The sequence below is a fragment of the Diabrotica undecimpunctata genome, chromosome 6 (assembly GCF_040954645.1).
Source record: "Diabrotica undecimpunctata isolate CICGRU chromosome 6, icDiaUnde3, whole genome shotgun sequence".
Taxonomy (NCBI): domain Eukaryota; kingdom Metazoa; phylum Arthropoda; class Insecta; order Coleoptera; family Chrysomelidae; genus Diabrotica; species Diabrotica undecimpunctata.
The window spans coordinates 119,785,863-119,813,498 of NC_092808.1; the positions used below are offsets into that span (position 1 = coordinate 119,785,863).

General features: G+C 32.8%; 1 protein-coding gene across 1 annotated transcript in view; it reads right to left on the minus strand.

The window, feature by feature from the left end:
* Nucleotides 1–27,636, minus strand: part of ths (thisbe) — a 689,099-nt gene that overhangs the window by 355,132 nt on the left and 306,331 nt on the right. The window contains exons 3-4 of the mRNA XM_072536347.1: nt 17,125–17,334; nt 13,936–14,136 (exon numbers count right to left, since the gene is read on the minus strand). Of these exons, the coding sequence (XP_072392448.1) occupies nt 13,936–14,136; nt 17,125–17,334 (411 nt within the window). The remainder of the gene's footprint in view (nt 1–13,935; nt 14,137–17,124; nt 17,335–27,636) is intronic.

The following is a 27,636-nucleotide window of genomic DNA, read 5'->3' on the forward strand; positions in this document are numbered from 1 at the left end:
TTGGGGACATTCGATGGCTCTTCAAATTAAGACGTTGAGTTCTATATTTGAATGATCGACCTGGCAGAAATGATGAAAGAAGGTTTTGCTCAATGTGTAACACGAAGGAAAGGGAAGATGTGATACATTTTTTGGGAAAATCTTCGGTGTTGAGACATATTAGGTTAAAGTGGTTGGGTAGACATGAACTTAGTAGATTGGAAGTAGTTACTATGATGAGACAGGGAAAGGCTGAGTCAGCAGGTTATTGTAGGGAGGCATGGGCGTATAGGTATGAGTTAGTGAGCCTATTTAATTACTAAATCTATTATCATGGTGTGATTTCAATAGGATTAAATTATTAAAATTAGTATTAATAATTTGTTTGCGAATAGCTATTATCTTTTCATCTGTCTTGTCTATCTTGACTATCTTATTATTATTATTATTATATCAACAGCTTTCACCCCCTCTAAGGCACACATTCAATCATTTTAAATGCAATATATACCTTACTGTTATACTTTGTTATTACTGTTTAGTCTAGTGCGGAGTGCTATTTAGCTGGATATACATATTTAGTTTATTAATAACATTTATATGAATATTTTCTTAATTTATTTTTTATTAATTTTAATGAACTTGTTAGATGTAATGAGCCTTAGTGTAATTTTTTGTATATTAATTAGTGAATAATATTAGTTTGCCAACCCTCCTGATCGCATGTGCCAAGGAGAACAAATGTCACTAAAAGAGAAAAGTGTATTTTTTTTAATGGGAAATAAAAAGACATTATTGAGTGATTGATAGTAAAGTAGCTATCGAAATAAGTAGATAGCTACAGAAGAGTTTGGTGTGGAACTCTGAGGACCTCATCTTCTCTTTTATAAATAAATATCTAGAAAAGTACTTAATAAAAAAAACTAGAAACAAATTACCAAAAAAACAGACTATATATTAGAGATCAATACTAGTAATAAATTTAGGATAGCATTGTATACGAAACAATGACTAATGAATAAATATGTAAAAATTGTAAGATTGGCAAATGGATTTAGTTTCCTCATTCATATAAACAGAAACAAACAACAACTTTATTTGTAAAGGTAAACCCCAGCTCTCCATCATAATTTGGCTTTCCAAGAATTTTTGTTATTTGGACACTATTTTTATGTCTAAATTGACCGGATTACAATAGGACTGACAAAGTTTTTAATATGTTACGTTATTAAAAAAAAAACAGTATTGGAAGTTTAATATTAAATTTAGTAGTCCCTGTGTAAAATTCTATTTAGCCGTCTACGCAAACATGTCGAGAAATGATGTTGAAGTACTCTAACGCCTGCGTGCTGGCGAATTATATAACAATTTGTCATTAATGAGAATAACATTCCCCGACATTACTTGAATCAAGATCAGAAGTAAACAGTAATGAATTTTCATGAAATTCATAAAATGCGAGCCAGCGTAAATAAAGATAACAACATGTAAATTTATACGGAATTAATACTATGTAAATAGTATTTTAATGAACAAAAATTTTTAGAATTTCATCGTATTTGAAATAACAGCATTTGTGTATACAATTTTACGCTTCATTCGTAAAAATTTAATTGCTATTATTGGACACGAAACAGTTGTTTCGATTTACAGGATGAATGTTATAAATTAACGATTATGCATTTTAGTGGCAGCTATTATCAATTAATGACTATGAATTAGTTAAATAAACGAAAGGAAAGTCACGTAAACTAAATTCTTTAAAAAATAAATGGAAAAATTGTCGCCGCTACCGACAACAAATACTGGGTCAAACGTATTTTCTAGCGCCGTTATCAAGTTGGGGAATCAAGAGTAACTACAAAAACAGAAAAAAAGCAGAAATTCAACATAGAACACTTGATAATGTATGTATGGTTCTAAATCATTTTTATGTTTTTTACTATCTTTAATAGAAATTAAGCATAATTTGAGTTACAAATACATTTATAGTCCAGGCGGTATCTATTTTAACACGTTAACCTTTATCCGGGCAACACATTTTACTTACGCAACCGGGCAACTGGGGTCCATTGGGCACACCACTGCTCTGAATGTACTATTCATATTTACCCATATATTTCTAATATTCGTTTATTTATTAATACAGTTAAATTTAAATTGTTTAGATTAAAAAAAAAGGTGCTACTATAGTATGCGATCTACCTGGAGGATGCGATCTATCTGAAGGATTTGCTAAAAATAATGAACTGCAAGAAAACTTTGGTAGAAAAAATATTTATTCAGAAGTAATAAACATTTGGAGCCATCTTAACTTGTCTCTCTTAAATGACGGAAGCCCGACTAGATTTAATATAAGAACTGGAGAAGCTACTGCACTTGGTCTAACAATATGTGACAGCGATCTTTACCCACATTTATCTTGGTATCCAATGCAATACACATACAACAGTGACCATTATCCATTATTTATAGAAAACAACCAACATAACCGCACAACCCATTTTTCTCCGAAATGGAAAATGGATAAAGCAGATTGGAAGCTTTTTGCCGAACAAATAGAGTCGGACAAACAAGTACTTGACAACAATAATTAATGTCGAAGAATCTCTAGACAACTTGACCAAAATAATTATTAAAGCAGCTGAAAACTCAATCGGTAAAACAGCTCCAACGAAACGCTCCACACCAGTTCCATGGTGGAACGAATCTTGTAAAAAGGTCATTAAAGAAAGTAAAACTGCTTAAATCAAAATTGTCAGAATCTATTATTATACCAATTTTAAAACCAAACAATCCAAAAAGTAATCCAAATTCATATAGACCAATATTTTTGACATGTGCTATGGGTAAATTAATGGAAAATTGTAAATAAAAGGCTTTTTTGGACTCTTGAGAATCGAAACCTAATAATTCCAAATCAAAGTGGTTTTCGTAGAAATCGGTCAACAATGGACAATATTTTAGCATTAGAAAATGACGTACTTGAAGCTTTTGCTGCCAATCAAAAATGCCTCGCAATATTTTTTGACATCAAGGGAGCATATGATACCACTTGGAAACACCTAATAGTTAACAAACTACATAATTTAAATATCAAAGGACACTGCCTAGCTTTCATTAATAATTTATTAACCAATCGATCATTCCACCTTACAACTAATGGTATGCTATCACCAAAAACAAAACTAGAGAATGGTATTCCTCAAGGATCAGTTTTAAGCCCTACACTTTTTTTAATAGCAATAAATAATGTCCTAGCCAATATGAACTCACCACTGAAAGGTCTCTTATACGCAGACGACCTTGTTATCTATGCGAGAAGCCAAAATATGAAAAACATCACGAGTATGCTACAAGCGTTTTTACATCAACTACAGATTTTCTACAGAAAAAACAATTTATATTATTCACAAAGAAAAGCTACCCTAATCACTCTCCACTCTCACTATTTAACAAGCCTCTAGTTCGAAAAAATAATGTAAAATTTCTAGGAATGACATTCGACCAACATCTAAATTGGAAAGAACATATTAAAAAATTGGCAATGGAATGCCAAGCAAGACTTAATATCCTTAAATCACTATCTAAAAAAGACTGGGGGCAGATAGACAAACTATGCTCTCTCTCTACAGAATTCTAATCAGATCTAAATTAGACTATGGCGCGATAGCATATTCATCGGCTACTGAGTCTTTCCTTAAAATTTTAGATTCAATACACAATACTGCACTCCGCATTATCTTGGGAGCTTACAGAACCACACCAATAGAAAGTCTGTATTGTGAAGCAGCTGAACCATCACTAGATCGCAGAAGAATGTACTTAAAGTTAACCTATGCAACTAAATCAAATGCAAATCCCAACAAACACACCTTCAAATATGATCACCTTAACCGATTATCAACATGTTTCTCCAATAAACCACGTCTACATAAACCTTTCTACCACCGAATCAAAATGGATCTCTCATCTCTGAACACCACCTTACCTCCTTGCTTTCCCGTTAGTTTTGAACCTGCTGCACCATGGACTTTGAGAGTACCTAAAATAATAACTACCCTAACATCATTGGACAAACAAACTACTTACCATAGTATAATACATCAAAATCTGCAAAACTTATTATCAAAGTATACAAATTACTCTCAAATTTATACAAGTGCTTCAAAATCAACGGATGGCGTGGGAGCAGCAGTTATATCCTCTAATATGTGTCAAAAATATAAGTTACCAATACACTATAGTACTCTTAATGCAGAATTGTATGCCATATACGAGGCACTCACATATATTATATCCTCACCAAATCAGAAATATATAATTTTGACTGATTCACTAAACTCACTACAATCTATAGGAAGAATATACCCAGAGAATCATATTCTTGAAAAAATAAAACAAAATCTGATAGAGATAGAAAATTGTAATAAGGAGGTAATCTTTATTTGGATCCCATCACATAATGGTATTAGAGGTAATGAAGAAGCAGATAAGTGTGCGCGTGAAGCTGTCAATTCAGCTGAGTCTATTATTGTGAATTACGTGATAGCTAGTGATGTTTCAAGTGTTATCAAATCGCGGATCCTAAGTGAGTGGCAAAACCGGTGGGAATTTTCAGTGTCCAATCTTCGAAATATTAAACCGGACGTTAAACCATGGAGATGTTTCCCAACTAAAAGAAGGGATCAAGTGACAATAACTCGTCTTAGATTAGGTCATACCAGTGCCACGCACAAGTTCTTAATTACTAAAGAATCCGAACCAAAATATGAGCAGTGTAACGTTAAACTCTCGGTAAAACATGTTGTTGTAGACTGTTCAGTTTTCTCCACAGCAAGAATCAATTATGGTATCTCAATAAACTTAGAGAAAGCACTTGGTGCAAATTGTTCATTCACAAATATATTAAACTACTTAAAAGCTATTAATTTTGTTAATATTTAATATTGTAAATCTGATTCTCGCTAATAACCTTCGGGTTGATGCGAATTTGTAAATAAAAAAAAAACATTTGGAGCCAAATAAAAACTTTATTAATAAATAAATAAAACCTTTTGTAAATCTACTAGGTCATTATATTTGAAAAGAGGGGTTGATGTTTACGCATACCCTGGAAAAAGATTACGGTGTTTTTGCCTTACATTATTGTGTGAAAACCCTTCTGAGAAAAGATTATTGTAATTAGCAACTCATGTATAATAAAGTACCGACAAAACCAATCTTTACAAAATGAATAAAACGCATACAAGTCAGAAGAATATCATTATTTTACTTTTACAAATTAATACTTTGTCACATCAATTTACTATTTTAGTTGGGACTAAGCCACAAGATTAGCTTATTTCCAACTAAAATAGCAAACTGATATGACAAATAAGATTATTATTATTAAGTACCTATTAGGTTAAAAAATAGAAATAAAAAAACCATAGATTAGTCATTTATTTTTCTTTATTGCAATACTTACAAACTTTTTTAATTATACAGTGATTGTTACACACATTTCTACTGCATATTTCACAAATTTGTTTTTATTTCCTGTCGTTTTTTGTTATAGATATGACACCTTTTCCTTGTTAAAACTAGAGATTTTTCTAGTTTTTGCTTTTCATTGTATGGTTCAACTTCCTGTTCTAAGCATTTTTCAATAATCTATTTTGTTTCCTATTGTAGTTCCCTTGATTTTCTTCTTAAAATTTGAGGCTACACTAGTTGTTCTGCTGTCGTTATAAGAAACAATATTTGCTTTTCATTTTTGTTTTCGTTTCATTTTGGATGTAAATTTGTCCAAGTAATAAATGAGGTTACCCAGCTACGTCTAAAATGTTCATAAAAAATGCAAAAGGCTAACGGTTAGTTCGTCTTTTGCACAGAATATTTATAAACCATTTCTTCCAGTCTTTAGGGATTGTTTGTTTTTTCCTTCCTCCCATGTCATTGTATTTTACCATTTCCGGTTCAATTTGATCATATTCACCTGCCTTGCCTATTTTTATATTTGATAATCCTTCTATTACTTCTTCTCTACTTATTTACTCTGGCTCTGTGTTTTTTTCGCCTTATCACCTTATATTGTCTTCCTTTATCACTTCGGTATCAAATTTTTTCTCATAATATTCTTTCCATATCCTAGCTACTTGTTCTGGGCTTATTTGTATTTGATTTGAAGTATCTCTTACTGTGTTTATTTCCTTTCGGTTTCCTTGCCTTATGTGTCGTAGTGTCGTCCAAAAGTTTCTATTATTTGTTATATATTCTTTCTGAAGTTCTTCTCCAAATTCTTTCCATGTTTTTGCTTTTGCTTGTGTGACTGTCTTTATTACCAATCGTCTCTGCCTATAGTATTTTTCTTTATCTTCTTCTAGTCCCGTTTCGATGTATTTTTTCCATACTATTTTCTTCTTTTTTATTTCTGTCTTCACTTCTTTATTCCACCATCTTATCCTTTTCAACTGTTTATTATATTTTTTGATTCCACACACTTCAGTTGCTGTTGTCTTTAATACTTCACTGAATGTATTCCATCTTTCTTCCATTGTCCATATTTTTTTTTGGTACTCTATTTGTCTCAGTCTTTTGTTAGTTTCCTCCGTGTAAAATTCTCGCACACTTTCTATCTATAGTTTGTTTACATTTACTTTCTTGTACTCTTTTCTTTCCACTTCCTCCAGTTTTGCAGTGACCATCCTGTGTTGTGTAGACTGTTCCGGTTCCTTTTCCGTTAAGATATTTTTTATATTTTGTTCTAGGTTTCTCGTATAAACTATATAGTCGATTAAGTTTTTCGCGTTTCTCTCTTCAGCCACAAATGTATATTTGTCGTTAATGGTTTGTTCACTGAATGTGTTACCTATTATCAGGTCATTGGTTTGGCAGAATTTCAGCGTTTTAATTCTATTTCTGTTTAATGTTTCTTTCCCATATTGTCCAATGCATCCTAATCCCCTGTTAATATCCTTACTTACTCTTGAATTCCAATTGCCTAAGAATATTATTTTTTCTCTTGTCTCTCTTAATTTGTCTAATGCTTTTTGGAGTTTGTTGTAGAATTCTATCATTATCTCTTCTTCATTACGTTCTGTTGGTCCATATATTTGTATTATTCCTATCTTGTCTTTTAGTTCTATTTGGGCTGTGATTATTCTAGATGTTACTGCTTCGTAGTTCTAAATATTACAGATAACCTAATTTATTATATTGCACTTTTTGTCGTGCGAAATATTCCCAAAGCAATTCACTATGCACCGCTCGTCCTGCACGACATTTACGTAAATAGGAATTTGTACATACGAAGGACAGAACCAGGCAATCATCAACCATCTACCCCTAAGTTGTTGAATATCTACTTGATTTTTTCCTCCGGCTATCCGTCAATTATCCTTTGCTGCGCTGAGACGCCACACCGAGACTTCGATGTAGACTTGTAGAGATGTAGAGTGTAGATTTACAACTACAACATCATAAAATGATAAGTGCGTTTTTTTCTAATTGGGAATAACTTATGAGTTATGCCAATTGTTATTCTTATTTACAATTCTTATTCATTTTATTGGTAAACACTTTAATTCATTCACCAGCTATTTCTAATATTTTCTACATAAACAGTTATCTTTTGCAGATTTGTTTCCCTATACATAAATGTATTGGCTACTTAATAAAGAATTCATGAAGATGTCTTTATGCTCTTTTTTTGCATTGATGATATCCTTTTTTTTGTTTATGTTACATATACATCTCCATGCTACTTTAGAAAAGGTATTGGTAGAAAATACTGTAAAATAGTACGCTCAGCTTGGGTTTGAAGCTAAGTTTACTTTTTTCTGTCAACCCTTATCCGGGCAACAAATTTTATTACGTAACCGAGCAACTCATGTCCGTTGGGCCCACCACTGTTCTTGAGTGTAAATACTGTTCATATTTACCCATATATTTCTAACATTCTTTTTTGATTTTTTATTAAGTTAAATTTGAATTGTCTGGATTAAAAAGAAGGTGCTACTATAGTATGAGGTCTACCTCGAGGGTGCGATCTACCTCAATTATTTGCACAAAATATTGAAATGCATGAAAACTTTTGTAGAAAAAATATTTATTCATAAGTAATAAACATTTGCAGCCAAATAAAGAAATTAATAAATAAATAAAAAGTTTTGTAAATCTACCAGGCCATTTTATTTGAAAAGAGGGGTTGATGTTTACGCATACCTTGAAAAAGATTACGGTGTTGTTGCCTTTCACTATTGTGTGAAATCCCTTCTGAGAAAAGATTATGGTAATTAGCAGCTCATGTATAGAGTATCGACAAAACCAATCTTTACAAAATTCATAAAACGCATGCAAGTCAGAAGAATAATATTATTTTACTTTTATAAATTAATTCTTTTTTATATCAATTTACAATTTTAGTTGGAATTAAGCCACAAGATTAGCTTATTTCCAACTAGAATAGCAAATTGATATGACAAATTAAATTATTATTAAGAGTTAGGTTAAAAAACAATAAAAATAAAAAAAACCATAGATTAGTCATTTATTTTTCTGTATTGCAATACTTACAATCTTTTTTATTTATACAATGATCGTTAGGTCATTGTATAAATAAGTAGGTCGGTGATTTATACAATGAAAAACTAAAGGTTTTTCTAGTTTTTGCTTTTTATTATGGCGTTTAACTTCTTGTATATCATTTTTTAATAAACTGTTTTGTTTCCCATTGCAGTCCCCTCGATTTTCACCTCACAAAATTTGAGGCAACACTAGTTGTTCTGCTGTCGTTGTAAGAACGTTTTGAGGCTACCCCAGCCACGTCTAAAATATTCATAAAAATGCAAAAGGCCAACGGTTAGTTCGTCTTTTGCATATTTATTTATGAATCATTGTATCGACACCACATTTTGTACTATTATAATAGAGTATCATATCTGGTTGTTTGTCAACATCATCTGCAAAGCAAGCATTCTGATGCATGATAGACAAGACTAGGATACTTCTTTGTTTTTTCGGAACGTAAAAAGCAAGAGGTACTTTTGGAGTGAATCCTAAAATTGAATATTTCTCTAAACGGTTCTTGTTTGGTAGAATTTTCCGAGGAACAAATCTCATATTTTTTTTTCACTGTACCCACAATAGTTAGTGAATTTGCCAGTAAGTCATATGCAAGAGCAAGATCAGTGAAATAGTTATCGCAGATCACATTCTTCTTGAAATTATAATAAGGCTCAACGGGTTGCTTTACAACTTAAGATGCAAGACCTTTGGCTACTGTATTTTCGTTTTTTACTTCATATGGTATTCCACTTAGCGGGAAATATGTTTCCGAGTCACAGGGCCACCATATTTTCATGCCATACTTATCTGGCTATGAAGGCATATACTGCTTGAAAGGACACCTTGTTGCTCATCTACCGTTATGTTCTTTCCTGGTAAATATTATTTCTGAAAGTATTTTGTACACCTCACTATTTCGTTCACAATTTTTTCGTCCACAAACAAACAAAAGGAATCAACAGGATCATCTGCACTTTGATTAGAGGCTAATATTACTTTGTGCACTTTGCTTTGTATTATGTCGCAAGATCGCATACGTCCTGTCGGTTGTGGTTGACTTTTCCAGTTAATTCCATCCTTAGTTCCAAAATTACACATTCTGGAATCTGGGAACTTGTAGCTACGCATTCTACTTCATTATCACTTAATACTACTTACTGGTCATCCTCTTCACTTGCTTCCGAAAGATGATCTTGAATTTCAGAGTCACTTTCAATGCCACCTACTTCAGGAGATTCTTCGTCATCGGAATCCCATAAATTATTAGTAATATCTTGCAGTTCTGCAGCTAATAATAGTTTTCGGGACATTTTATTCGCACTATCTACTATCACTGTAATTCAATATAATTCTAGGAGCTTAGTTGTCGACACTAATATCGATATCAAACGACTGATAGCAGATGCATTATTTATTTCAAAATATGTATAGGTAAATACCTAACAAAATTATTGCATTCGAACAATGATTATCAGTTTTTGAAATTGATAACTACAGAATAGATATAACACCTATTGTAAGCATCTCTTTGATGTTCACATCAAATAGATGTCACCCCTTTACGTGACCAAAATTCTTTTGACGCAATCATTTCAAAAATGATAATGAATATTTTGAATAGCTCATGATTATGTTGAAAGAAACATATTACTAAACGAATTCAGTGATGCATAAAATCCAATTAAATTTTTTTTATCAGTTTATGATAAAATAATTTACGTCTCGGGCCCCTTGGACCCACCTTGCCCGGATAAGGGTTAAACCCCAAAGCATAAACGCGCTCCTTTTGTCTCGGACCAAAGGATCTTCTGTACTTCCGACAATAAAATAATATTATTTTTTGTGTGTGCATGACAACTCCGACATTTAAAACAAGGAAAAAACATTATGGTCATTTTTGATGCACACGGTCTGTGGATAAAAGTTTTTGTTCTTGGTTTTAGTCCAGACCATGTGCACCAGGTTATCTCACACAGTTTATAATGCATGAACAAAATATATTGAAACAAATATACATATTATGATATTCTATTACATTAACTTCTTAACAGTTCTTGCATGAGTATTATAAAAACACTGAAAAGGACATAAAAGTAGTTGAGGAACAGCTTAGACAACATGTAGGTACTTTTTAGCATTTTTCATTGCGGACTGCCTTCCATTGCTTTCTGAAAAAGATTTATTACAAAGTGTGCATTTTCCTCTATTCTCTTTTTCTATAATGCAGTGTCGATTCCTCTTGTTGTGGTTCGGGAGCACCACTAGTGCGTAGTAATGATAAAACTATTTTTTATGGGAAGGAAGAAATGGGTATTGTGTTACTCATAATGGGTATGTCTGTGAAACGTGCACCCTGACCAAAGAGACTAAAAGAAAACTTAGATGTTTTGAGAGGAAAATCCTCAGAAGAATCTTTGGGCCTTATCACGACATTAATAAGAACCAATACCGAACGAGAACAAATGCTGAGGTCAAGCAGATGTATAGAGCGAGCGATATAGTCCAAGAGATTAAATCCCAATGTCTAAGATGTCTAACGCCATGTCAGATATGCCGGACACATATGTGTGTTGTAAACCGTGGGTTATGCTGACATTTTGATGTTTTGAAACTAGTGAAATAGTACATAAAGTATAATGGAGCAAATACAAGAAGAGATGGATTGGTTGCATGAAAAAGAGGACATTGTAGCTGTTACTTCAGCATTGTTCGTACTATGATATGAATCCAGAGGGTATTGTGTTCATCCAATAAACAAACGTAGACACGAATTTTGTGAACATTATATGTTCTGTGGCTTGAAATCAGCAATGATAATGAGATGTGTAAAATGTATATCAGGATGACAAAAAAGGAATTTGACGTGGTTTTACAAGCACGAGTAAGTAAATTAAAGAAGCAAAACACAAATTTAAGAGAAGCAATATTCATTCGAGAAGGTAGTTACAGAAGACAGAACTGGTGAAGTTAGTGTTACAACTTGGGGTTGTACGACTGGTGGTATGTTTCTTTATCCGGCTTCAAACACCAAGTTACTTATCCCATTTTGAGACAAAACTTGTTCATTGTTGGTAAGTTTTTTTACAGTTTTAGCTAAACTTAAAAAAAACAAATTAATATCATCACTTGCAGGTTGATGTGATAGTCGGATGTGAGATCTCATATGGTTATTAGATTTCATAATATCTACTAAGTCACTCATTAACTTCTCGATTTTCCTTTGGCTGATGATGGTCAAGAAAAAAAAAACATTTAGTGTATCAAGAATATTTGGTTTTGTTGATACTTTAGGAAGTTAATTTAAATTATTCGTAGTCGAATCTTCATCGCCATCTTCTTTATCTTGCGTTTCAACAATATTATTCATATATCTGCCATTTTCCTCACTTTGACTTTCCTCATTCTGAGAGTGAAAGTTGCTTTGTGATGCTCTGGATTCCAGATGGGGAGCCAAAAATTTGATCTTCATTTCCATTTCAAAATTTTTTTGCTACCTGGCCAATAGTCGTCCTTCTGCTTTTTAACGCATTGGTGTACGCATTTCTCAGCTTTGTCCAACTGTCTCGACATTCTTGAACCGAAAAAAAACTTATACATATATTTTAAGTTCTTACTAGCATATGTTCCCGTTTTTTCCACGGGTTATAAGTGTTGACGTAAAATTTTAACCCAGTTGTTTCAGTAGTTTTGCGATTATTCGGAACAAATGCACACATACACCAAAACCATTTCTAGGTTATAATATATACGATAATGATTTTTGTTTAGTTTGTTTTGTTTAGATATTTGGCAACAGAAAATCCTTACAAGTCACTCGGTTTTAAGTTTCGCATTGGATTCAGTACAGTAGGAGAAATTGGGAAAAGAATGTTGTAAGGCCATATTGAAAACACTGCAACCTATATACATGCCCCAACCTGACCAAAATAATTGGACACAAGTACCCATAGAGTTTGAAAGAAAGTGGTAGTTTCCACATTTCAAATGCAATGTCCAAATAACGCAGGGAGTGCTTATTTTAATTACAAAGGCACTCACTCCATAGTTCTTCTTGCTTTAGTCGATGCGAACTACAAATTTGAGATCCACAGGACCTCTTTGCCCGTATGTTATGATTGGTGATGAAGCATTTCCTCTGAAATGCTATTTGATGCGACCATTAAGTAGAAACAACATAATATCTGGCGAAGCAGAAAACATTTTCCACCAATTTCCTCCCAAGCCTCTTATCGTTTTCTTTGATCCCGCTAGTCCTTATTTTGTAAGTTGTACAAAAAATATCACTTTCGTACTTCTTCTTCTAATTGTTCCTCCATATTTAAACGTATAAATATACTTAATAAATATATAAACAAACTCCCGGCCTGGTGAATATAACCACGTCTTGATGTATTAACACGCTGTAACACTCTGATGAAAATCTGACCACGTTAGATATTGAAAACACGCGTTAGGACGTGTTAATGCATGTTAATAATATGTCCTTAGCTTAATACGCAGGTTTAAACAGAAAAAATGGTCAAAATGTTAGCTGATGCCCCACCAAATTAAACTTAATGGCTAAAATCTAAAATATACAATATCTAATGGAAGTTATAGATCACTTAAAAATGTATAAGAATACTTCTTCTTCTTTGAGTGCCTCTCCTATCGGAGATTGGATATCGTTAGGGCGATTCTAATTTCATTTACTGCTGTTTTGAATAATTCGTTAGTGGTACAACAGCCAAACCACTCTCTTAAATTTCTCATCCAGGACACTCTTCTACGGCCTGGATTTCTGAGTCCTTGGATTTTTCCTTGCATCATATTTTGTAGGAATGTGTACTTTTGTCCTCTCATCAGGTGGCCTAAGTATTCAAGTTTTCTCTTTTTTATATTCGGTGTAACTTCTGGATCGTTTTTTATTCTGCGTATTACCTCTTCATTTGTAATTTTATCTACCCAACTTATTTTTAGTATACAGCGATAGCACCACATTGCAAAGTTTTCAAGATTCAACATTCCTCTGTTTAAGAGTCCATGCCTCAACACCGTAAAGCAAAGTACTGAATACATAGCATTTAAACATTCTAGTTCGTAGCTGAATACCAATATCACGATTACAAAACCATTTTTTTCATTTTTATAAAGGTTGACCTGGCAATTTCAATACGGGTCATTTATTAAGATATATAAGAATACATTTATTCCTAATTATTCATATTATTTAACGAAAAACATTATGTTTTTATATATATATATATATATATATATATATATATATATATATTTTTTGTAAAAATATTAACAAAATTTTAACAAAATTTGGTTAAAATAATTATGTTTTCATTTTAGCTTAACGGTGAAACTGTAAATCAAAATTTGCACTTTTTGTTAAGGTTCTATGATACTAAAATAAATTACCGTTATTTAAACATATTCTTTGTTGATTATTTTGCTCGTGATAGATGTCTCCATTAGGAACCATAACATTGTCACTACAACTATTGCAGGAGGTGGCACTACTGCTCGACGTCATTCCTCCAACTCTATGTCTGCTTCTACCGGATCGACTGAGTGTTGAATTTGTGTTCTTTTTGTTGCTCTGAGCGTAGATTATTTCACCTATAAACAAAAAGTAAAACTATGTGTAACTTTTTATTATCAAACATTTAATTTAAAACTTGTGAGCATATAATATATTGATATTTACCAATTTATTAATTAAAACAGCAAAATAAAACTTAAATCTAAAGAAAAGAAAACAAAGACTGGATGACTGAAGAAATACTACTATTAATGAATGAAAGAAAATCATTCAAAACAAAAAATCCAATTAAATATAATGAAACTGATCGATTAATTAAAAAGAGAATAAAAGAAGCTAAGGAGAGAATGTTACATGAGCAGTGCCAAGAACTAGAAGAAATTGAGAAAAAATATAACATGCATAAAATAATTAAAAAATTAATAGGAATGAGAAAAACACTTCAAACTATTCAACTAACAGATGAAAGTGGTGCACGTGAAACAAGCTAAAGGTCGTAAATCTCCCGAGCCTGATGAAGTTCCTATCGAATTACTCAAAATTGTGAATACTGAATCTATTATCTTGTTTTGGATCTATTCAATACCATATATAGAACAGATATAATACCTAAAGAATGGCTCCAATCAACATTCATACTGCCACACATAAAAGCCAATGCAAAGGTGTGCAATGAACATCGCACCATAGCCTTAATGTCATGTCTTGAAATTGTTTTTACAAGTAATTCACAATAAAATACATAAGAAATTAGATGAAGGCATAAGTAATACACAAATGGTATTTAGAAAAGGACTGGTAACGCACACGAGATGCACCGTTTGCACAAAGTGTTTTTTCGCAGAGATGCTTAGATATAAATCAGGAAGTATATGCCTGTGTCATTGATTTTGAGTGCAGCATAATCGGCTTAAAGAAATTTTATTAAATAAAAACATAGACAGTAGAGACATTAGAAACATATGTAACCTCTATTGGAACCAAACAGCAAAAGTAAAAGTTGAAAATGAACTGACCGAGAATATCCAGATTCGCCGTAGAGTCCGCCAAGGGTGTATTTTATCACCATTGTTATTCAATATATACAGTGAAGTCATCTCAGAGTTAGTGCTTGCCGAGGTCAGTGAGGGCTTTATAATAAACGATGAGCCACTTAATAACCTAAGATATGCTGACGACACCGTCCTTCTGGCAGGAATACTAGAACAACTGCAAAACCTTGCTGAACAACTAAATATATATTGCAACGATTATGGACTAAAAATAAATTTAAAGAAAACCAAGTTTATGGTATTTACAAAAGCACAAAACATCAAAGTTAAGCTAGTACTAGATAATACAGGAATTAAACAAATATTTTCGTACAAATACCTTGAAGCATGAATCACAGAAGACACTCTTCAGACAAAAGAAATAAGATGCCGATTGAAATTTAATACCATAATTGAAACGCTCCGAATAAGAATGCTTCGATGTTATAATTTCTCTACCCTTTTGTATGGGGTTGAAGCTTATACACTTAAAAAATCTAATATTAAAAACCTAGCAGCATTCGAAATGTGGTGTTACCGACGTATTTTGAAAATATCATGGATGAATCGCAGAACAAACAAACAAGTTCTCAAACAACTAGGAAAACAATGCGAAGTTTTAAATTCCATAAAAATCAGGAAATTGGAATACTTGGAACACATCGTGAGAGGTGCAAAATACGAACTACTAAGGAATATAATGCAGGTTAAAATCAAAGGCAGAAGAAGCGTAGGAAGACGTAAAATCTCGTGGCTACGCAATCTCCATGAATGGTTTGGATGCAGTTCAATTGAACTATTCAGGCGCGTAACCAACAAAATTATAATTGCCAGAATGATTTCCAATCTCCGATAGGAGCGGAACTTGAACAAGAAGAATTTATTAATACATGTGTGTTTCCTACTCTTGTGCCAGCTTTACAGGTGGTAGTAACATTGTAAACAGGGCCTCTCTTACCCTTAATCTTGCCTTGTAGAATCAACTGTAGAAGTCAGTTTTGTCTGTCAATCTGTTAGCAACACTGTATCCTCTGCATATCTAATATTGTTTATAAGTTGGCCAGATACAGAAATACTATCTTCTGGCTCGTCCAAGGCCTCTCTAAAGATGTTTTCAGAATACATGTTAAATAATGCCGGTGACAATATGCAACCCTGTCTAACTCCTTTTTCGACTGTGAAGATCTTGGATAGTTCATTTTCTAATCGTACTGTTGCTTTTTGTAGGATATGTAAGTTTGAGATCAGTTTTATATTCTTACCATCGAGTTCTGATGTTTTTAAGATATCTATTAGTTTCCCATGTGGGACTTTATGTCATTTAATTTAATACTTTCAAGCATGTAGTTTTTAATTAAAGCCCACCCTTTGCATAGTGTTGCAGCTAGAAGTGCAAGAACTTTATAGTTTACTGAAAATGATGAACTGACATCCAGAAACGTTCGTTTCGAACAAAAACTCAATTATTGTAATCCATTTGGATTTCTGATTTAATTTTCTAATTAAGTATATACCATTTATAACAGACTAACCTCATCTATCGGGGAGCAGTATATCCCTACTCAAAATAGCCTGACCTCTTCAGACTAGAGGATAGCTAAATTTGTATTTATCGGCATTACGTTGTTTAAGTTAATACTATTAAGTACGTAGTTTTCAATTTAAACCTACCCACTGCTTGGTGTTAAAAAATGTTCGTTATGAATCAAAATCAACTGTAATAAATTTGAATTTTTGATTTAATTTTATAATTAGACATGTACCAATCACAACACAAGTTTTACCTTCGATGTTAAAGTTTTGTAATGATTATGGTATACAGCTAACTCCCGGAAACTATCCCACTTCAACCTTCATCCCGAAAAATTACACAGTTATTTTATTTTATTTTTATAAACCTTGTATTTCCCCTTGGACGCAAAAGATAATATTACGGAATTGTATCTATTAACCAGTCTACTTTTATCTGCACACTGGTCTCTTTTATTCGATAGATCATCGCTTATATCCGTCTGTTATTAACCTTTCACTTACCGTTATTCCCTCTCAGCCTATCTTGAGGTGTCTGATAATGCATCCTTCTCGAGTTGGTGTTCTCCAAAGGGAAAGGTGAAGCCTGTCGATGAAGAGGAATGGGCGACCGGGGTGACACTAACGTTGGGGGCGGAGTGGGAAATGGGGTGGTTGGATTATCTGTTGTCACGGCGTCTTCTGTATCGTCCGATCTGTACGAGCGGTCTATACCTGAAACGACACATAAAAATGAAGTTGCCTGTAAGGTCATATAGCGGGGAATTTGGTGGTAGATACAGGGCAGTCCTGCTTAAATAAGAGACTTATTATTTAAAACATACTTTGGTTTTTATATAAAAAATTAAATTAATTTAATTTTTAAAATTAAAGAAATAATTCAATTAAAAATTGACTAAAGTAAGGTTTTCGCGGTTAGTACAATTAAATCTAGAGCTAAGGTTAATACTATTACAGGAAATAATATTAAACTTATCAGTCTTCCGTGTTAAACCGTGTCGATTATTATTGCGTCGGGCTTTCGAAATTCTTTTCGAAGTCTTCTTGAGGGCTTCGAGGTCTCAGTCTACCGAGCCCCCAGACACTACTACACTGATCAGTAATCAATGCATTACTGGTGCTAAAAATAGAGGACGGGTCATTTATACCATCGATGGTGACATGGCTTAGGTGGAGGTTGGCGTGGGGGTTGGCCCGAACATTTCTGACAGTAAAATTTTGATTGACAGGTGGAGCGGACGGTATTTTCTTTATAAGAGGTCTCCAAGTCGAAAGAAACCGTATGCTGTCATCTCTTTTATTGGGACAATTTGGCATTTTTTAAATTTCTTTGGATAACTTCTCGGATAATTTTTGTTTTATAGAAGCGGATGGGGACTATGGTTCTGGAGTTCTCAAAATCAATTGTGTGACCTGTATGAAGATGGTGTTGACCTAGAGTCAGACCTAAAATTGAGTCAGATTTGCAAATAAAAATGTTTGTTCATAAATCCTATTTTGGATTCTACGATTTGTTTGGCCTATATAGGATCGGCGCAGTCTGCACAAGGAAATTCATAAACTTCGTGTTGTTCATTTGGAATGTTGCCTTTGATTGATCGGACAAGGGACAAAAAGAGGGTCTGAGGCTTTGGGTGAGAATTTTTATTTTCAGAATTTAATTTGGGCTCGTTAGATATAATATGTACATATATTCTTAGTAATAGTGAGCTAGTAATAGTATATTAAGATGAACAAGCTACAGATTTAGATAATGGTTACATTCCTAAATTTCCTCCCCAGTCTAAAGTGATAGCGATAGTAATCGAGAAAGCGACTTGATGAATGAAGTACACTATTCAATTGCCCTGATATAAATATCATTTCTAATATTAAACAAACCTGAATAAATGTTAGGGTCAAAAATCTACCTATTTCTTTAAGCACAAATAATATTATTAATAAAAAAACTAAAATTTTTTTATGAAAATTGGGCAACTGAAAATATTTGAATACAAATAATTAGGAAATTACTATAATAAAAAACCTTCAGAATATAACATTAAGCTGGAACTACTGCAAGAACGATTTTTTTCTACTGAAAAGCTGTGCAAGATAACACGCAAAAATGCCAATATTATATTTATGGTTATAGTAGATCGGAACAGGGGCCAATTGTGAGCCCTTCAGACACGTAAACGTCCTAATACGGACCCATTGTATGACTCCCATCACACGGACTAGGCTCATAAGACCTAGTCTTTAGCGATTCTGGGTCACAAGCTGCTCCGGGCTTCATTATCTGCTTTAATCAGCAGGAGCTCTAAATCTGAGCTCTTCCTGCCGTTCTGAAAGTCCAATCCTTTAGTAACCTTGTGGCCTCAAAAGACTCACTATAAGTTTCTGTGAGGGTAACTTCCTCATTTGGCTTGGCTACAAGAACCCAATCGAACCCAAGATCTGCCACCTCTTGTCGGCCAGTGCCGGGCACTTCCAGAGAACGTGTGTGGAAGTTTCCTTCTCCTTATTACCCTGACGGCTCCGTGGCCCATCCGTGAATCTAAACAGATAAAGGTGACGCCTGAGTCTATAGTGGTCGGTTAGCATCACTGACCATCAGAGAGTATCTTCTATGGTCTTCAATTACAGGTTCGTGTCTCACAGGTAGAGCGGATAAGCCTTGTCTTGCCAGGCCATCGGCCCGTTCATTCCCTTTCACGCCTGTGTGTCCCGTTACCCATAATAAGTAAACCCTATTGGTCAGCCCAACATCAGCAAGTGCAATACGAAACACAAATAGAGCAATTCAAAGAATTGGAATTATTTATGTGATTTATAAAATTATTTTTAGAAAAGTTTTACCGAAATACCTAAAGTATTTAAAACTGATACTGGTAGCAGATGAGATAGTACAGACGACTTAGTTTTAATAATAATTATAACGCAGTACCATTCTTATTAAAAAAATCATATTCCAATGATAAGATATCATTTACACTATATACTATCTATTTTATTAACGAAAACCACCATGGCTATTTAAATTTTTTATTTAAATAATATGGCTAAATGCTGCAAGCGCTCCTGACCTAGGGATTATCATAATAAAGGTTTTCCCAGTTTTATTATCCCAGTTTGTTTTTATTTAATCAATTTTTTTAAATAATATTTGACCTTATATAACCCGGCGGGCGTAATTTCGGCCGGTAATCCCTTGGCCTACCTGCATAAATCAAGGGGTACCATTTATGACAGGGGTAATTTCGGCCGAGGGGTTGATGTTTACGATGAGATTAAAATATTGGTAATTACGCTTCATAGTTTCTGTAAAATATTAATTGTGTATTTATTTGGAAATACCTAATCCTGTGTACCTGTCGGAAATACCTTTAATTTACTTATCTCTTTATTCTAATAACTATGTTGTACCTACTTAAGATTATTCCTTTAAATGTATAAAATTCACAAATAACAGGTATAAAATTATTATAGCTAGTCAGTATTATAACTTATCTTGAAGCTACTAGTCGATAGAAAGCATAAAATATATTATTTGTATACGATGGCATCTGTTTCAGTAATTAAGAGTTCACGCGGTTGTGACTTACTAGTTGTAGAAAAGTTTCAGTTTTGTAAACAGGACGTATTAAAAAGTGGTGAAGTACGTTGGAGGTGTATAAAGAAAAATTTAAGATGTTTAGCCAAACTGTACACTGTTGGTGCGGAATACACAGTTACTAGAAGTGAATTAATCCACAACCACGAGTCCGATGAAACTACGTTGGAGAGAAAAATAGTGACGACTTTATGCAAGCGCAAAGCTGAGGAAGACATATCGGAGAAACCTTCAAAAATTATTAAAAGCGTTCTTTCAAATCATTTGCCAGAGAATTTGTCATCGATAGATGTCAGTCTAATAAGAAGAAATTTGTACAACAGCCGCCGTAAGCTCTTACCAGCCCTGCCTAAGGATATTCACGATGTACATTCTGTACTCGATAGTTATGGACCGAAAACCACAACAGGTGAAAATTTTTTGTTTATTAACAGCACAGCTGATAATATCATTGTTTTTTCTTGCCATACAAATATAATAAGTTTATGTAAAATGAAAGATTTTTACATGGATGGCACATTTTCTTATTGTACAAAATATTTTTATCAGTTATTTACCATCCATGGACTGGAAAATGGGCATTATGTTCCTCTTTTGTATTGTCTGTTGCCCAATAAGACCAGTGACACATATATGAGACTTTTTCTGTTGGTAAAATCTAAAATTTTTGAACTTTATAATATTGTTTTTGAACCGAAGGAGGTATTTGTGGATTTTGAAATCGCAATTCATAACGCATTAAAAGTTGTCTTTCCCAAAACCAAACTAAATGGTTGTAGATTCCACTTACACCAGGCGTGGTATAGGAAAATACAATCATTAGGGTTAACCCAAATGTATAAAGATAAAAACTGCGAGGAAAGCAAATGGCTTACTCATACTTTTGGGCTAACTTATTTAGACCCCTCTGAAGTTGAAGATTGTTTCATATTTGATCTCATGTCATACAAACCGGACCATAAACTTATAGATAAATACGCAGACTATTTATTAGAAAACTACATAGCGCCAGAATCTCATTTTCCACCAAATATATGGGCATATGAAAACCCATCAATTAAAAGAACCACAAATGCCTGCGAATCATTCCATTCGCACTTTAATTCTAGTTTTTATTCAAGTCACCCTTCTATATTTATTTTTATAGAAAAATTAAAAGATTGTCAGATCGATGCATATTTAAAAATAAAAAATTTAAATATTCCATCAAAAATTAAAGACAAACAAGTAAAAAACAAACTAAAATTTATCGAAAACATGGTAAATATGCTTCGATCTGACAATATTTCTAGAATTAATTTCGTTAAATCTGTATCACATCAAAACGTTTTTTAAAAATTTATAGTTTACTTAATTTATAGAAATAAGTTGATGTAATAATTTTATTGAAATAAAGAAATATTTTAATATAAAGCATTCTGTTATTTTATTTGATTTGCGGCCGAAAATACCTATGAGATAAGGAAGCAACTTAAAACCTCCGGCCGAATTTACCTACCGGCTTTTAGTACCTGCTCTTTTTCCGGCCGAAATTACGTCCGCCCATATAACCATTAAAATAAATATTTACTAACATTTTAAATATTGTTATTACTTTTTGTAAAAATAAAAAGGATTCACCCTGTTTACTTACAATATGTCGCTATAGGGGAATTTCTGATGCGAAGCAAAAGTGCAATTGAGTGGCAGCTTTTTTATTATAATGGTAATGTGGAAGTATGAATGGCGAACCACCGACACAATCGATTTTGCGAGGCAGATGGGTTGAAAAAATGATAATAGTTTTAATAACAAAATACATCGTAACATGTGCTGAAGAAAGATATAAAAGTTTGTAAATAAATACGTGATATGACAATAAAGTAGTTCAAATACGAAGAACACACGGTACTGATTGCTAAAGAAAAAGGGCTAAATATGGGCTAAAAGTTAAACCTTTCAGAACTAAATACATTTAGCAGATATTTAATTTAGACAAAAAAAAATTATCAATAGTGTAGTAGTATATAACATTTATGATCAATAGTCTTATAATTGTGACCTTAAATCCTTTTATAGAACATGGGACAACTTTGTCCCAGTAGTGTTTTATATTGGGACCAATGTGTGTAAATTTACAAAGTAAATTAAATTGTTGTCTTTTCATATTTAAGAATGTATTCTATACCCACTATTATTTTCCAATTATTAACGAGAGAGATATAATTATTTGAACAGCTACATTTCCTTTTACCAGCTTATTTTGAATACAAAGTTATTTTTGAAACCGCAACATACTTACCGGAATCCAATTAGAATTTATGAGGTCTTCACAAAGCAATGCCAATTACTGAAAGAAAATAAAGTACTTTCACGATTTTATATCAACGTCGTATTTCAAATCCTATTTATTTAACATCTAAAACATCTCGTGGCGTCTGGAGAGATTTTTCCCTGGAGTTTTCCGAACAGCAAAAAAGGTCCACACTAGAAAATATAAGCAGACCTACCTGGTCTTAAGCTTAAAAATTCATACAGCTCTCCAGTTCACAACTCTAAATTTCTATAACTAAATATGATGTTTTTCCGGGACACCAAGATAACTCGGTCTTAATTCTATATTTTATACTTTATTTCTGGAGTATTACATTATAATAGACCAGGAATTACGTGAAAAAAAAAACTGGATGTTAAATTCTGGAATGTTTTGTCCATCTTTCGAACCATATTCTCATTTAAAATTCTTTGATGATGTTTTGATTGTTGGAATGAAGAATTTTTAGGAGCTCTTTATCTGGTCTATTCGTATAGCAGGCTTCTTTAGCTTTCCGATCGGCTTTTTCATTACCTATTATGCCTACATGAGATGAAATCCAAACAAATTCTACCCTTTTATTCTTACTGTAAAGTTCCTCTAGATCAATTTTAATTTGGCATAGTATTGGGTGGTTTGGGTAAACCCTTAATATTCTTTGTACTGCGCTTAAAGAATCTGTGAAAATGACTGCTTCCAATTTGGGCTGGTTTGATATATCGATGGCGTCACGACAAAAAGGCATAAGCGCCAAAATTTATAAATTTATGTTTTGGTATCAAAATAAAATACATTTTACGTCCTATCGACTATTAAAATGACGCAGCTGTAAAAAATTCCAACTCGCCTAAAACAAGCTTTGAATTTTCTAACCGCCAAACGAGTTTCTTAAAAGATGAGACACCGAAATCAGTAAGCGACAAGATCCGTAGTGGAAGGTGGTGCTTACGTCTTGGGTCTGAAAACGTGGTTATATCAATAAGGTAAACAATAATTTGAAATATTATTAATATTTAATGTTTTGTTAAGCGTTTAGTTAGATTATTTTTATCTTGAGAAATCATAATATACCATAAGAATGTACAATTTTACCGACTGTCGGTTAGGCCTTTTCAGAAAAAATTTTTTCGTTTATCTAACCGCCATTTGGTCATTTAAAATACACTATGACTTAGATTTGCCATAGAAAAGTTACTACTTAACCGACTTAAATAAGGTTTGAACCTAAATAAAATACATATTGACTTTGTTGTACAGTTTTCTTTTTTTTAATTTTAAAGTTATATTTTGGTAGTAATATTATTTTAAAAAACTAACATTTGAATGGCGCTTACTTCTTTTTTTTAATGATTTTTAGAATGGTTTCTCGGGGGCATAAAATAATGAATCCTGCATTGCAATCCATTTGGGAAGATCAGAAAAGCAATGTGCAGGAATCCAGCGGAAATAATAAAAACCATGGTTCATTTTCCACTGAAAATGAGGTCCTCAATGAAGCGCTAAAGCATGATATTCTTTTAGAGCCTGTACTAAAAGACCATGAACAAGAACTCCAAATGCCTAGTTCTGTTCTAGATGATGATGCCATTGTGGATTTCAGTTTTCCTCAAGTCTAAATTTGAATATTGACAGCCGTTTATTTTGGAATATTCATGAAACTGCCGAAGAAGAGACTGATTTATTAACCTGTGATAAAAAGCTTGTACCTTACTCAGATAGTAATGATACTGATGATAGTAGTAATAATGCCGCAATAGTATTTAGTTCATTAGTTGATGATAAGATAGGTTGTAATGATTTTATACAACAAAATAATTCTTTAAACTCCGAATCAGATTCATCATCCTTGACAGTATTTTTTAAAAATGAGACTGAAATTGACAGCATTAGTTGTAGCTCACTACGTTCTAGCTCATCAACTGGTTCAATTTTCTGTTATATCGGTTCTTGGTTTCTATTAGTTTGTTTTGTTATTGATAAATGTTATTTTCTGTTATCAAATTTTGATTTGCATTTTATTTCTATGAGTTTTATAATACAATTTACTTAGTTATCAAGGTAGAAAAAATGGTACGTTTTAATAGTTTTTGTTGTTTTTTACTTAATATAACGTAATAATTATATTAACTTTTATTTTTGTATTTTTTTTTTACACCAATATAACTCTAAGAAACTCATAAATATATTATTGTGTATTGTTTAATTTGTATTATTTTTACTTAATTGTTATGCTTTAAAATGAAAAGATTTATTCTCCATTTTTGTTATAATTCCGTAAAATTAAAAGGCGTACAAGTTCCTAAGCGACATTTTTTGATCAAAATACTTTTTTCGAAATATGGTAACCGCCTTTCAAAAAGGCTTAAACACCACATTACCACAGAACCTAACATTAAAGGCGTAAGCACCAAAATGTTAAATATCTCATGTTTATAATAATTGTTTTATAAATAACATATGGTAAGTCAGAATGCCTCAGTTCGATAATAATAAAATGCCAAAAAAATGTAAAAAAAGAAATATTAAGCGATATTAAACGTTTTTTGTGTCTCCTGAAAAAAACTGTCAATGGCGCTTATGCCTTTCTGTCGTGACACCGTCGATATGTTGTAGGGCTTTAGATATGGCATACAATTTGGCGGAATATATGGAGTACTCCTTAGGTAGCTGGAACTGATGTTTAATTGTGTCGTCAACGAAAGTTGCGCCTACCGTTTCCATTTCAGAAGTTTTTGACGCATTTGTATATATTTGGTAATATCTTTTGTACTTGTCTTTTTTCGCTTGAAACCGTTGTAGAATTATATGTGATGAAGTATCAGATTTAAGATACAGTAGAAGATTTGTATTGCATTTGGGGAGTTTTATGGTCGAAGGAGGAGGGTAGTTTGTTTCATTTTAAATAACTTCTGGAAAATTTAAACCTGTGATTGTTTTACTAAATGATGCAGATAGAAAGGGTTTTTGTTTAAATATTAAATGAAAATTGTCAAAAAATGTGTAGGAGTAAGCAGGGTTATAAAAGTTTGCTCCAATTTTAGCTGCATATTGTAGGCTTAGTCTGTGTCTTCTAATTGAAAGACGTGGTTCATCAGCTTCTACATACAGACTTTCTACTGGACTGGTCCTGTAGGTTCCAATTTATTCCAATTATATAAATAAAAAACTTGTTTTAAAAGATTGTTTTATTTCTTATAAATACTTTTACTTAAAAAAAATATATTTACACTTGACTACACTCACATCTGTTAATTTGGATATATACAAATGTAAATTGATATTTATCCTTACTAAGTATTCGTTCAGAAAGGTTAACAATACCTGAAATAATATTTATAACAAAGTTCATATAAGGAACTAGGAATAATTTAACTTTTGCTTTACCTAAGAACATTTAAGATTTTTAGCCGATGTGTCAATCAGTCTTGTTTTAGATCCAGGAAAGTACACCCTGAAAAATTCTTTCAAATTTACAATTCTGAGTGTATTCTCCTGAATCCTTTAAGAGTGGGGGATATATCTGGGAGATAGTTTAAGAGAAAAAACAGATTTCTTAACGATTCTCTTTTTGCTGTCCTTAATATACTTGCTCTATACAGAGCTCTGCGGTAGTCTGTTAATGAAAACATAACTCCATATGGAGAGACCTCCATATGTATACACATAAAATATGTATAAGTTTGTAATACAGATAATAAAACTAGAGCTAGTAGGTTAGATAAAGCTCATTCCAAATGAGAATTTTCTAAGTTTGCTATGAGGGTTTGGGTCATACAAAAAGACATAATGTGTTAGGACAGGCGATCATCATGAGTACTAGTTCTTTGTTGGGGACCGGGTCCAGGTCATCTAGTGTAAGCTCCGGTTGCCAAGAAACGTGTAAAGCTACGGTGCACAGTACTATTGGATATTTGAAAATATCCTTCTTCCACCTTGAACAATAGCAGCCGCTGTTTCGCGATTTCCAACCATAATTCTTGAGATTAAATCAACGCAATTCAACTTTAAATTGCGTTTGATACTTGATTCCACTTGACAGTTTACTCACAAAAACAAAACAGTAACAATAGAATACAAACAGCTACCTTTGCACTTCTAACCTTTCAGCGGTCGCGCGTATATGGTAGATACACGGGTAGTAGATTTAGTATAATATCTATTACTTACGCTGCGCTGCGATGGGATGCTTTTCGCTATCCCTACTCCATTACTAAAGCAACCTTCCAGTACACAAATTACCTGTCAAGGGATAGTACGTTGCTGAGAATTTTGCATTTGTATTTCAGATATACGCGCTACTTTTTAGGTAAGTTTTATAGTTACATAGTTAGTTTTATAGTTATAGTTACATTATTCTTATTGTAATATTGATAACATATTACTATTTCATGCATTTTTTGTGTTGAAAACTTTTTACGTTGATATAAGAGGTCTGTATATCTCATATACACGCGACCATTTGTGGAAATTAGTTCTATTTTGTTTATTTTATTTTAGAAATGGCGGATAAGAAGAAGATTTTCAATTTCAATGATCCCACTGATATAGAAGCTGTTACAAATTTGACGTTTGCTGAGTCGGATGACGATATACGTATGGATGATAGCGATACAGACGAAGAACAACATGTTTCGGAACGTGATGACGAGTCCGAATTGAGTGATGGAAGTAATACCAAAGACGAAGCTGACAGTTCCAACGAGGCTTATATAGCCCATCTAAAGAAAAATGGAGAAGTTTTTGACTCATGGATTTGGCAAAAAAATCCAAACAAAAAAGTAAGCGACCACCTCGCAATATATTACTCCGTCTCCCTGAGGTCATTGGAAAAGCTAAGAATCTCACAGACATCAATGATATTTGGAAGTGCCTTATAACTGATCCTATAATTAAGAGCATCGTGAACTTCACAAATAAGTACATGAATTCTGTAAGATCTAATTATTGTCGTCCAAGAGATGCCAGGGATACAGACAAACTAGAAATAACACAGCCCTTTTGGGCTTGCTTTATTTGGCGGGCATTTACCATGGTAATCAAATTAACCTTGAAGAACTATGAAGAACGGATGATTTCAAAACAGTGATGAGTTGGAGAAGATTTCTATTTTTAATGAGAGCATTACGTT